Genomic DNA, 14,218 nt, shown 5'->3' on the forward strand with positions numbered 1-14,218 from the left:
CCACCAACATGGCGGACGCTAAATTTTGGTGACGTCACAGCAGAATGTGCGAAAACACACTATTTGTTAAGGATGATGAAGTTGAAAAATGTCGCCCCACAGCAGAGGAACTGTCTACGTTCTATGCGAAGCTAAATCAGTGTAGCGTTAAGCCTGTAGCACTGAGTTTGCAGGATGATTAAGCAGGCCAGCTTGTAGTAGGAAGTGGAGCTGTTCCTGTGATTACAGACTTATATGAGACTCAAAACCTCGATTTTAAGTATCCTGACTTGTGAGGAAATGCTTAGCCGTGAAACTTGAATTAACTGTGGAGAGCACTGCGCTCGTAGAAAAAGACACATGCTGTCATGCGAAATGCTCAAGTTTTTATCGACATCGGGTGGGCAGGATTGGGGCGTCTTTGAGTAGTGCTGCCTCAAAGTGCAACTTTGCAAAGCCTCCGCAGTCAACAATAAGAACTTTAAAAGAAGTTTACTGTACAACTGAATCACATTGAAACTAGTCAAATGGTATTATTGGTGGGTATAAATTAACAAGTGCAGAGCAAACCCTCACAATACGATCAATCATAGGAAACTGTGATCCAGGTGGTCCATTTGGGTTGCAAGGAAGGAAATCTGTTGGAAGTGTGCTTTCCAAGATGGTATACTTGCGCCGCAACAATCCTATCACCCTCTCCACGTGGATACCAACACTTGCGATGCCTTTAGTTTTTTCCACATCAACTGGATCCAGCTGGGATTCCCCTTTGTGAAGGCTGGAATAACCAGCTTGGCTTGCTTTAAGCCAACACTTTCTGCAATCTTGAACCCTCTATCAGCCATTACCATGTCTCCTGGTAGCAATTGGTCAAGAAATCCACAATTCTCTGTCAGATATTTGTCAGAGGTGCGGCCTCTCCAGACTAAACTAACAAAAGACACAGTTCCTTGGGGTGTAATGCCAATGAGAATCTTGATAGTATTGTGGTGTTTGTAAGATGAAAATGTTTGTGCTCTGGCTAACAGATTTGTTGGCCTTTCAATGAATACTTCAAAACAGTCAATGACTAACGTTACTTTCCTTCCAAATGCATATTGAAAACACATTGGCATTGTTTTCCATAACTGCTCCCTAACTGGCCAGGAAACAAAAGGAAACAACCTGGTGTCCATAACTACCATCCAAGAGGAAGAAATCCTTGACACAGTGGGCACAGATACCATGAAACGGTAAGCCAGATCTTGAAAGGGTACATTCAATCGCAGTTTCATTAGGACCATTACAAATTTCTGAAATCTGCTGAGGGATAGAGTTTTGGGAGTGACATGTGAAGACACGTGTTCAAAAGCAACCATTAGAATCTCAAATGATGGCAGTCCCATGTAAAAACGGACCTTGCCGTCTGTTTGAAAGAAATCTTGGTCGGGTGCTTGATATTCGCTGGGCCTGGAAAACATTTCTTCAAACTCTTCAGTCTGAGTTTTGGCATTGACTGGTGGAAATGTGGGAAATTCTTCTGTCTGTGTTTCAGCATCGTGAAATTCAACCGCCATTGTTTCTTCATCGCTCGCACAAGCAGCTGAAGAAATATCAGGCTGTTGAGTATCACGCTCTTCAGGCTGTATTTCACTGCTATGTTCTTCGACTTTTTCGGATGAAGTACTCATTGACGCTTCCCTAAAGTCCATGTTAGCAACATGTTCGCCGCTTTGGTCCAAGAACTTTCTTTTCCTTGCAGCCTCATTCTCTTGTTGTTCGATGTCTCTTTTCCTTCGAGTCTTTGCTGTTTGGCTCTTTTTGTCGCAGCCTCGACGTCTTTCTGTTTGTGTATTCCTTTACCTAAGTTTAAGGTCGGTATCCAATCGGCGTTCAATTTGTCCCAGCTCGGTGACGGCCTTCCTGACACAAAGTGGTGTTCACAAACTAGCTCGTTTTCCAGGACGTTCTTTGTATCAGTATCACCTCTACTTATTCTTAGTTTGCACGAGACGTCACACCTAATTATGCGATCTCTGAAAACCGGAAGTCGGCCATTGCTGGTGGACCAGTGCCGGATGCAAACAAAGCGAAGCAAAGACTTTTTGTCACAGTTGTTGAGTTTTTGTTGTTGTTTTATTCGGCCATGGGCTATATTTGTGCTGTCAAAGGCTGCAGTAACAAAAGTAACAAAAAGGAAAGGGGATTTTTGTATACAATATTTTCGCTTCCCCGCAATAAGAAAGAAGAGAGGAGATAAACTACGCAAGCTTTGTGAAGATCGTCGACGACAGTGGTTGGCAAACATACGGAGAAAGGATTTAGATGACAAGAAGGCTGAAAATACGCGTGTTTGTAGTGAGCATTTTAATGGTGAGTAAAAAAATAAGGAATAGATTCATGGTTTAGGAAAATGCACGTGATTCGATTTACGCAAAGATTTTTACGGACCTCGAGTTGATCGCACGTGTTATCATTGCATTTGAGGTTCGCCTTCTAGTGTTTGGGATACCACAGATCCTGACTGGGCACCAACTCTTAAATTAGGCCATGGTGATATATGCAATTCTTCAATAGCAGTTGAACGCAATGCTCGCGCAAAAAGCAGAAAAAGACGTAGACAAGAAATAGCTGATGTGGAGGCTGAAATTGCTGAAACAGTTGTTGAAAGTGTCGAAAGCCCACAAGTAGAGACTGAACCAACAATAGTTCAAGAATTCAAAGTTTCTGAACCAACTACTAGTGAGTTAATTTCTATTATGTCTGTATTCTATGTTTGTGTTCCGATATATTTCCTACAAAAGCTTATCTTGGACTTTCTGTGCTTGTATGGACATTTTATTTCACAAAGGCCAATGCCACAGCATTCACACATAACTAGTCCATCAGGGGATGCTCCTAGAAATAGCAACCTTGGATTTAAATGCAGACCACAGTCAGCTACAGAAAGATTTAAATGGTCTCCAGCAATATTGAATATATAATCTTCTCTAGCTTTACTTTCATAATCAATACCCCATTTAGTAGCAGCACTGCTAAAGCGATGGGCTTCGGGATAACACACCGTCTTAATTAAACTCTCTGATGGTTTTTCTGGATTACTGCGGCACGTTGACTTAAATTTTGAGGCTGTTATTCTAGCAGCTTTTTGCGTATACCACAATTTTGCTTCATTCTGGTTTCTTGTGGCACTTTCAACTTTCTCTGCTTCTTTGGCATTGACATGAAGAGCAGAAAATACTTCGTCAATCAATTCTGGCTCTTCTAAAGTTGCTGAAGAGCATCTGGACTTGACTTGGTCTGCTACTGATTCAGGCAGTCCAGCAACCTGCTCTTCATGAAAAGTAAAAGATGAATTGTATGGGGGAATCAGTGAAAGGATGGCAGACTTTCCATAGTTAAATATTTCTTTGAAAAAGTATTCTCTCTCTGATGCAGTAGGCACTTCAATTTGAGGCCGCTTTTTTGTGCTCTTTGCTTGGACCCGTCTGGTTCTTCAAGCTGTTTTCGTAACTTATTTGCCGAAGTTAAGTCCATGTCACTGACTGGCATGTACGGGATCTCTTTAACATAACTCGGCATTATCCATTGGCTTTTTTCTCCAGTACATGTCACCGAATCGCTCATTCGGTGTCCAGCTTCAACTGCGAATAATAGGGCACCAATATGGGAACATGCTTCACAGAGGCCGGCCATACAATCACAGTGTCCTAGAATTACCTCACCACTCATGTCGGCGAGAAGCCATGTGCTCAATGGTGTTGTTCTGGTTCTTTGCGAGTGATTTACTCTTGCGGTAACAACAACTGAATTCGATTCAGCGACTTTCTTGGTGAACACAGTATTGACCCATCCGGAAACAAAGAAATTATATGCGTCTAAAGCTTTGTACGCCTTCATTTCTTCTCCTGTTGCCCACGAGGTTTGGAGGACGAGATAGCTTACAATATCCGGATATTGGATGCTCAGAAAATATCGTAAATCATCACTACATTCGCTATTCTTTAAGAGGTATGGGTCGAAACGACATAAATTAACTTTCTGACGATATCTAGCCTTCGCAGGTCCAGTCAAAGACAAGTATTTTTGAGATAAAGCTACACCATCGTTGGTACAAATGTTTGCGTCCGCCATCTTGAATTGGTGCTATGGTCCACCAGAATGGCGTCTCCTATTACGTAGTCGATTCTAGTCACGTGATTGCAAGCGGAGAATTGCCAAAATCCAACTATTTCTCCTCTCAGTGGTGAGAACTTCAAACTCTTCACCTTGTTGATGTTTAACTACTAATGGTATACGAAACAAGTCATTGGGTGTTTCGCTTTCCACTTTTCCTTCAACATGCAACGACAAATGCATAAAACCATCTCCAATATCGCACTCTCGCGTCTCTTCGAGCTGGGTTTGTTTACACTTGAGGGACACCAACATGGTGGATAGCAACCGTTGCTAAGTGGTGGGTCACGTGGGTGAAAACCAGCAATATCTTCGCTTACTGCTCCAGGGATACATACTCGAGAGGGTAGTATGCAAATCTTTAGATGATCATATTCTTTCTGTGAAAGTGAATTGTGATTGTCCAGGTGAGTGAAGTCCTGAGGAGGATTGTTGTCGGTGGGGGTGACTGACGTTTAGACAACCTGTGCGGAAGTCATCACCAAAGTCAAGTGAATAGTTGTTGTCAGTAGAATGTTCTTAGTCCAGTTCGTGTAAAATGATTGGTCAGTTTTGCCGTGATGTTATTGGCGGTAAGACTCAAGTGGCGTAAGTTGGTCGCGATTGGTCTGTTTCGATCCACTGGTAAAGTTGGGTCTTTCTGGCCAGTTTTTTTGTTATGTTAATGTCATGAATGAGTTGTTTGTATGGAGCCGGTAGTAGTTGACACATGTTTAGGGGAGTCTGTTCTAAGTTAGTAAACCAGCTTTCCAGAGTCAGTTGTTGAAAGTAGTTAGTGCTGTAGGCTAGGCATTGCGCAGAGTCCCAGTCAATGTTATGGTTTTTAAGTCAATGATGTTCAGCAAATATGATTGTTGACATCACTTTTCCTTGCGGCTCGTCTGTGTTCCGTCAGTCTTGTTGTGAGGTTTCTACCAGTTTCTCCAATGTAGGAGGCTTGGCAGTCAGGGCAATTGATTCTTATAAATCTCTCCCTGTCTGTTCCTTGGTTTGTCCTTGTCTTTAACGTTGATTAGTAACTGACGTAGTTTGGTAATGGGTTTGTGGACGACGCGGGTATTGAAGGGCTGTAAGATGCATGACATGTTCTCAGACAAGCCTTTTACATACGGTATGGTTGATGTAGTCGTAGGAGTTGTAGTGTCATTTGTTTTGGTAGTAGTAGTTGGTCGGTGAGTGTTTCATCAGATGAAGTCATCGTTGTAATTGTTCTTTGAAAAGACACAGTAAAGGATTTGTTCTCATTGGATAAGCTGTCTGTCGTGTTGCACACTAGTTGCGCGCATTGTGTTAGAGTTCGGATAATTGTGGCTTTGTGTTAAAGGATGGTCAAGTAGTCTGTCGGTGTGTGTCGGTTTCCTGTAAACTTTCGTCCAAAGTGAGTTGTTGTCACAGCTTACCAGACAGTCTAGAAAAGGAAGTTTGCCATTTTCTTCCACTTCTCTGGTCAACTTTATGTCAGTGTTTTGTCCTTTAGGGTGGTAGGGGAATACGTCAATTTTGTTGTGTCGTACGGTGGTGAATGGGTCGTCAACATAGCGTAGCCAAAGCGGTTTCGTTTGTGGGCAGGTCGAAAGGGCCCTTCGACTTACCCACAAACAATACCGCTTTGGTTACGCACATCTAAGCGTGATCTATTTTCAGAATATTGATTTCCGCGTTTCCGTACCATTAAATGCTTTAATGCTTTAATAGGTTTACTCCTAAAACAGTTAAAACTATACTAGGAGTATTTACAGTATATAACTTATAACTATATCTAAAAGTATTAAAATAGTGATGACAATAACAAATAATAACATTGATTATTAAACAATAATATTTCTAAAATAAATAATTAAAATTAATATACACCACGTGAATAAAAGCTCTACTGTCTTTAAATATGTAAGGACACATTGGCCTTGAAATCATCTAGAGAGTTAGGGATTTGAGGTAAGTTCGTATTGTTCCAAGTTCTGATAGTTCTAGGGTAGAAGGAATATTTTTATGTGTCATTCAGGGTGCAAAGCTGTTGGAATGGCACACAATTTGGGTACCTTGATGGTCTGGTAACTTGCATTATCTCGGATGGTAGCGAGATCCCAACAAGGCCCCTATAGATTTTGTACAACGTGCAGGTTTGAGTTATCAGTCTTCAACGTTCCAAAGAATCCCATCCTATTAAATTATTATTAAATTTAAATTTATACCGCGCAGTTTCTATAAAAATATTCAACTGCGCCTTACAATAAATATTAAATCAAAAATAAAATAGAAGTTCAAATTTACATTTCTAAAATTCCATAAATAAATAAATAAATAATTAAAATAATTCATCAATAATGCAATTTAATCGTAACAACTATAGTAACTAATTAAGCGCCCTATTAAATAAAAAAGTGTTAAGTCTAATTTTAAAAATATCTAAACTGGAAATAGATCTTATTGTGGTAGGAAGCAGATTCCGAAGTCTAGGGGCGGCACAACTAAACGATCTGTCTGCCAGGGTCTTCTTGGATGTTATTTTCGGAAAGTTAATAAAGCTGCGGAGTCATCGTTGCGCCTTAAATTATACCTAGACGGCGGCAAGACAGATATTAAATGGCGCAAGTAATCGGGCGCCATACCATGCAATACCTTAAATGTAAGAAGGATTATTTTATATTCGATACGATAACAAACAGGCAGCCAATGTAATTCGCGAAGTAGAGGCGTGATGTGGCACGACTTCGGAGCACAATAAACCAAACGAGCACCAGCATTCATAACACGCTGCAGTTTAGACAACTGATATTTCGGTAACCCATACAGAAGGCTGTTACAATAATCAAGTCTACTTGTTATAAACGCATGAACTAGTGTTTCGGTGCTACTTCTGGATAAGTACTTCCTAATATGTCTGATATTATAAAGATAATAAAATGCACTGCTGCATGTTTTGGTAATATGTACATCCATATCCAAATGCGGGTCAAACCATGTGCCCAGATTACAGACTGATGAAGAAGGACTAATATTATAATCTCCGACTCTAACGCCATCGATAGACACCTTTGTGAGCTGCTTCCGTGTCCCAACAAGCATAAACTCAGTCTTGTCATCATTTAGCATTAATTTCCTCACACACATCCACTGTCTGATGTCACGAATACAATTTTCAATGGCAGTGACCGCATCCAACTCACCAGTGCCAACACTAGGACTAAAGGACAGATACAACTGTGTGTCATCTGCGTAAGCATGCGCAGTTGGTAAATGGGACTCCAGGAGACAAAACAAGTCACTTGAATAGATAGTAAACAAAATCGGACCAAGGCAAGAACCTTGAGGTACCCCCACTTCAAATGACTGTGAAAGCGTCTCTTTTATGCAAATTCTTTGAGATCTCCCTTCTAAATAAGACTTGAACCACGAAAGAGCCGAGCCGCAAACACCTAGTTTCGTCTGAAGGGCTTTTAATAAAATCTTGTGGTCAACAGTATCAAAGGCGGCACTTAAGTCTAATAACACCAAGAGTGATACATGCCCCTTGTTCATATTTATGAGCAAATCGTTTTTTACTTTTAACAATGCCGTCTCAGTGCTGTGATGGGAACGTTAAGCAGATTGAAGCTGAGGGAAGAGATTGTTCTTAATCATGTGACACTGAATTTGATTGGCTACCACACGTTCAGTAAGTTTGGACGCAAACTGCAAGTTGCTAATTGGTCGAAAATTCTTGAAAAGTAGATCGAGGCCAGGCTTTTTCAATAATGGATGTACCACAGCAGTTTTCCAGGCGTCAGCAAAATATCCAGTTCGTAAGGACAAATTAACCATATTAGTTATTACGGGAAGGAGTGGGTCAAGGCATGCAGATAACAGAGTCACAGGTATTGGATCCAAGATGCAAGATTTTTTCTTCCCTGATGTAATCATATCACGTATTGCTTCAACCGTTTGACACTGAAAATCAGACAATACAATATCGCTAGGTTCAGATACCAGATCAGGCTCCGACGTCGACGGAAGATGCGATGGAGAGATAACCGTCCAACTTTGATCTGATTTTAGCAATCTTGGTTATAAAAAACTCGCCCATGTCATTTGCAAGCAGAGAAACGTCAGCATGAGGGGGAAGAGATCTATCCGGCTGCATATTCAGTAGACTCTTACTTGCCATAAACAGCCTCCGCTGGTCAGTACTATTATCTTCAATGAATTGATTGTAATAGACACGACGTGCCTCATTCATCAAGTTCACCACACGATTTCTTTCCTTTTTAAAGGCAGCAAAATCTGCAGGTAGTCCAGTAATTCTCCACTTCTTTTCAGCCTTTCGTCTCGACCGTTTAGCTTTCCTGATATCTTCGGTAAACCACGGTGCTCGAGGCCGAACAACAATATCACGGGACAAGACAGGTGCATAGATATCCAGTACAGATCTTATTGTCTCATTATGACAATTGACTAGGGTATCCAAGTCGTCCGGTGGGTCAAGACAGAGCTGAGAAGAGCAAATGGCCTCGGAAAATTGGTCACGGTCAATTGATTTAATTTTCCTGAACTGTAAACGTTTGACAGCCACTAGAGATCTCTCAGGTTTTAGTTGACAGAAGACTGGGAAGTGGTCAGAAAACAACTCACCAGTGTAGGGGCGCCCAGCAATGATGTTATCAGATATACGAGTGATGATCAAATCCAGTGTGTGACCAAGTTCATGGGTAGGGTGTACAACATGTTATTTAAGACGCATCGACACCAGAAGGTCAGACATGTTTCTACAGTCAGTGTCATCAGGTAGGTCCATATGAATGTTAAAATCGCCCAGTATCAACAAGGGCTCACTTGCCATGACCAAAGACTCGAGATAATCTGAGAATTCAGTGATAAATGTTGAAGTAGACACAGGATGTTTAACAGAATATGGAGGCGTATAGACTATAACAACCCGCAAACGAGTAGTAGCCGCAGGATTGACCAGCCATTCCGACACCTCGAATGACCCTTTTCCTGCAACCAAAACTTTTCCAACGTTGATGGATTCTTTGAAAATCAATGCAGTCCCACCTCCTCTGCGATCACTGCGGGGACAATGAAGGAGTTTGTATCCCTGTGGTGTTATTTCACTAAGAATAGCTGTATCATTGTCTGTAAGCCAGGTTTCAGAAACAGCAAATAGATCAGCTTTGCTATCGCATACCAAATCCACAAACGGCGCTGACTTATTTCTCAAAGATCGAGCATTGTGAACGCAAAGCAACAATTGTTGCGTATCGTTCTTGATATTTTCCAATACTTGTTGATGCTTGCCCGCGATAATGTTGACCAAGTTACGCTGACACGGCGGTGCACGATTGCCAGCAGCATAAGCAAAGTCGCCGTTTGTCGAGTGTCGATTTCCGATTACAGTTTGAATAACAGAGGGGCCAGGATTTAAACTTACATCACCAGATTTGATCAGTCGAATCAGCTGAAAACTGGAAGTTGAATTGTGATGATAGTGCACTCTGGCGCCGAGGTAACTCATTCCACGAAGTCGACAACCAAGATGGCGGCCTAATCTCCGAGTGAGTTTACATGTACATTGCTTGTTATCACTTCCAACGAAGACACTGAGCTGCCAAAACGAATCGGTGTACAAGAGAAATAATATAGGCTATTTCCAGATAAATATTTCTCAGGGTAAAGACCAAATAAAAACAATAAAAATGATAAAACTACGGAGCCAAGAAGAACACGTCGGAGTGCCATGCTGACCGCTGACCACATATACATGTACATGTTCACATATACATGTACATGTTCACTCATGTTCCTAGTGATTTAATCATCTGAGAGACACTACTGTGATGAGAGTAATCATTATTTACAAACCTTGCAGCACGTCATTGGACCATCTCTATCTTATTGACATTGCACTGTTTATATGGATTACACGCGCTACTCGCATATTCTAATTTAGGACGAACAAGCAAGCAATATGCAGTATTCTTTACCTGGGAAGAACAACCGGAAAGGATTCTTTTACAGTGAAACGAACTCAACCGGGGCCACTCAACGTTTTCCAGCCAATCACAAGACAAGTACGAAACAAAAGAATGGGAGTTTGTTCACCAGCAGTCAAATTAAACTGCTCCAGTCAAAGACATGCGAAAACTTCTATTTTTTTTTTTACGGTGAAATAAATATGTTGTTCATTTCGTTTACGGTAAAAGCGAATAAATATTTACCGAATGGCGGCCGGTAATTTTGAAGACTGAACAGCCTTAACGTATGTAAATTTAACGACTATGTTGTGTAAACTAATAATGAAATATATTTTTCGAAACACGGTCTGGAATGTCGGGGACAAGAACTTGTATAATTTACCGAGTATTGCTGCCGGGAATTTTGAAGACTGAACGGACTCAACGTAAATAAAATTTATCAAATTACGGCCGTTTAACATATAACAAATAGTTTTCGAAATACGGTATGGAGTTTTGAGGAAGAAAGCTTATATAACTTACCGGATTTTGCGGCCGGGAAGTTTGAAGACTGAACGGACTCAGACGTAAAGAAATTTACTAAATCACGAACGGGTAAACTTATAAAATATATTTTTCGAAACACGGTCTGGAATGTCGAGGATGAAAGCTTCTATAATTAATTTACCGAATAATAATTAATGGAAATTTTGAAGACTAAACCGTCTCGATACAAATATATTTACCGAATTGACACGGCCTGAAATTTTGAAGACGAAACGGTTTTACCTCGAATCAGTATATTTACCGAATTTGTAAAAACAAAATAAATACAACAAAAACCTCAAAACAGAGATTTTTCCAACTGAAATTTTCAAGGGAGATACGTTTTCAAACAATAAACTGAATCAACAAAGAGATATTACATCAAAAAAATGAAATAAAGAAAGATGTATTTTATCAACAAATTCCAAAGGCGAACGCTTGAAACCATACGTATTCATCGCCAGAAAAAAACTCCAAACAGTGAAAATATGATAGGTTCATGCATACTAGTTACCGGGACGTCACAATACACTAACACGTATACGAACGGTTAATGTTGATCTAATACAGCTAAGGAAATCAGTGTTGACCTTAGAGTTCGAAGTGGCATGAACAGACTGACAAATAAAGTTCAGTGTTGATCCTGTAATGAAAAAATGTCCACATTTGATCTTTTGTACCGTTCAATGATGTACGGTAGTTCCCAATCATTCCTTTCATCAAGAGAACTATGTTGCCCATTGCCCTTTTTAGGATCATAAGATCCTTATCCAAAGCGCTCCTGTCGACATATTTAATGTGGTTTTGCTTCCTTAATCTTGGCCTCATCAGTGCAAAGAAACTACTTACTGCCCTTTCTCTTGCAGCCTTGAATGTGTCAAACTCATTCTTTGACTTGTCTTGCCTTTTCTCCAGGTCTTTCAAAACTTTCTTTAGATCCTGTATCTCTGCTCTAACTTCTGGATGTTTATCTCGATTGTTGCAGAAGGCAATCCCTTTACATGGAGCATTGCGGCATTTGGTCTTGTTATGCCCTGCAGCGTGACAAAGAGTACACAGCTTTTGCCGCCCGGTGCCGCTATTGTCGTAATTTTCGAACATTCGCGATTTCTCCGTCAGCATTTCTCGCGCGCTTTCTATCTGTGCCGCTAAAAGCATGTTATCTTCCTTAAGTTGGGCTTCTCGCCTTTGAAGATAAGAATTTGTCTGACTACCGACTTGTGGGGCTTTATTCTCCTCAGCAGTTTCGCTCTCAATATTTGCGCTGACAGTGCCGTTGTTGTTCAGTTGCATGACATTGAACACCAAATTAGATGGAGATAACACTGAACTTACGCCAAAACCTTTTTCTGTAGACGACGGCGGAAAGAGCTCTCGGGGTGGCAAGCTCAGGTTTTTTCCAGGATTTCCTTGCTTTAGCCATTCAAGTTCAGACTCTATTATTCTCTTCTCAGCCATCAGAAGTTTGTGAGGTGAGGGGAACAGGACATCAAGATCTGATAACTTGATATATTTTAGCGAACTTGTCTTTCGAAAACCTCGGCTTTCGAACTCTACTGCTAACCTTTCCAGTCCAAGTCCATTAGAAATAGAATGTAACCAGAGATAAACCTCAGACTTCGGTTCAGACATTTTCCTTCAAAACGACGGCGAACTGCCAAATACTGAGAAGCGCGGGAATTTGCCTCGAAATACCTTTCCTTAACCGACCAATCAAATTTAGCCTTTACATTCCACCATGAGTAAATTTCAGAATATGCAAATTTTCTTTTCTTTTATGTCGACCTTTGACATGCACACAGTCATTTGTCACGCAATACTTTTTTCCGTCCTCTCAAGGCTCTGTATGAAACATACAACAGCTTGAAATTAATGTCACTTTATTTTATATGTTTGCTAAATGTGATATTTGATGAGGATTCTTTATTGTTATTACATCCCTTTTTTTCAACAATACTTCTCAGGGCTTTCGAAAACAAACTTATATTACATATCCACAATGTCTGAAATAAGAAACCGAATTTTGCGGTGAGATTCTGCTGCAGGCCTCATGGATGGCAATTTCTGTTTCATTTTCCGCTAACATCTGATAGTGATTGAGGAAAGCTTTGATTTGGTGGAAACAAAGCTCGCACGTGTTGAAGTGCGGGGAGTACGCAGGCTGAAACAACAGGTTAACTCCATATTCGGCGAGCATATTTCTCAAATTCATCTCTGCAAATCTGGCGTGATGAAAAGGACAGTTATCCATGATGACTGTGTCACCCCTCTCGAGTAGAACAGATCCATCCCGCTTTGTGATGTGAACAGCTTCCTCGAAGAAAAGTAAAAGTTCATTGCCGTTTGACGCACCTTCAATGACACTAACGTGGTCTACTCCAAGACAAGAATGCATGAGGTTTATGGTATAGTTAGCATTAGACGCCGATCGTTGAACCTCAAATGCTGGAACTCCTATAGGTGCATGTCCGTAACACCTGTTCATGGTTGTTTTTGATACACCAGCCTAGTCAAAAAAGTGCACGGAACTGACGTTTAAATCACTGACTTGGTCAAGATAGAAATTGGTGTCATCCTCTATTTCCTGAGTTTTAGATTCGGAAGGTACGGCATGAATTCTCTTTTTAGTCATCAAGAGTTCTTTTTTCAAAAGGTAACTGATGGTACTCGGGTGAGGTAGATCGGCGGGGTGGACAACACCATCCAATACTAGCCTGTTCTGTAACTCACTATAATAAATACTTGGTTTGCACAGTTTTTCGTTCTCTATACACTGAATGGCATCTGGCGTTAGAACAGAGCGCCCTTTATGACCTTTAACCGGCTGACAAGAGGAGTTCGTAGCATCATAGTCACGAAAAACGTTTTGGACAAAGTGGCGACTTGTACAAAGCTCTTGTGCTATTCCTCTTTGCGAAAGACCTGCATGGTGGAGATCTAAGACTCTCTCACGAATAAACTGGGGTAAATTACGGCCATTGTCATATAGTCCCCCGCTTTGGTTAATCCGTAATTGTACCGACATGTTTGAAACACTTCCCGACTTTCAAACTACAACGCAAACGGAATCAACCGCCGGTAATACATGCAAAAACTAAATTTGAAATTTTCTTTGTCCTTGTGATTGGCTACTAAAATTCCCGGTAAAACTGTAGAACGGCCGTTTTTCAGTAACATTTTGAAAATATACTTATGTTGAGCCAGTTTCGTCTTGAAAATTCCCGGCCATAATTGGGTAAACATACTTACATTGAGTCCGTTTCGCCTTCGTCATCCCATTCCAGGCAGTCATTATAGGAAAATATATTTTAAAAGGTTTGGCCGGCCATAATTTGATAAATTTATTTACGTCGAGCCCGTTTCGTGTTCAAAATTCGCGGCCGCAACATTCAGTAAATTACATACGCTCTCGTCTTCAGCATTCCAGGCCGTGTTTTGGCAAATATATTATATGAAGTGAGTCGGCCGCAATTTGGTAAATTTACCTAAGTCAGTTTAGTCTTCAAAATTACCGGCCGCCTTTCGGTAAATATTTATTCGCCTTTACCGTGATAGAAATGAAAAATATTATATTTTTTTGCTTTCGCATATCTTCACATCTGATCCAG

General features: G+C 40.7%; 3 protein-coding genes across 3 annotated transcripts; all 3 read right to left on the reverse strand.

The window, feature by feature from the left end:
- Window positions 1-668: 668 nt before the first annotated feature.
- On the reverse strand, window positions 669-1,649 carry LOC111347275 (uncharacterized). The gene has a single exon (XM_088731480.1). The coding sequence runs from the start codon at window positions 1,647-1,649 to the stop codon at window positions 669-671; it is 981 nt and encodes a 326-aa protein (XP_088587606.1).
- Window positions 1,650-12,591: 10,942 nt separating this feature from the next.
- LOC148725348 (uncharacterized) lies at window positions 12,592-13,095 on the reverse strand. Its single transcript, XM_088731481.1, has one exon. The coding sequence runs from the start codon at window positions 13,093-13,095 to the stop codon at window positions 12,592-12,594; it is 504 nt and encodes a 167-aa protein (XP_088587607.1).
- Window positions 13,096-13,116: 21 nt separating this feature from the next.
- Window positions 13,117-13,635, reverse strand: LOC148725349 (paired box protein Pax-1-like). Its single transcript, XM_088731482.1, has one exon. It carries the CDS (start codon window positions 13,633-13,635, stop codon window positions 13,117-13,119), a length of 519 nt encoding a protein of 172 aa, XP_088587608.1.
- Window positions 13,636-14,218: the final 583 nt, after the last annotated feature.

Source organism: Stylophora pistillata, chromosome 8, assembly GCF_964205215.1.
Source record: "Stylophora pistillata chromosome 8, jaStyPist1.2, whole genome shotgun sequence".
Taxonomy (NCBI): domain Eukaryota; kingdom Metazoa; phylum Cnidaria; class Anthozoa; order Scleractinia; family Pocilloporidae; genus Stylophora; species Stylophora pistillata.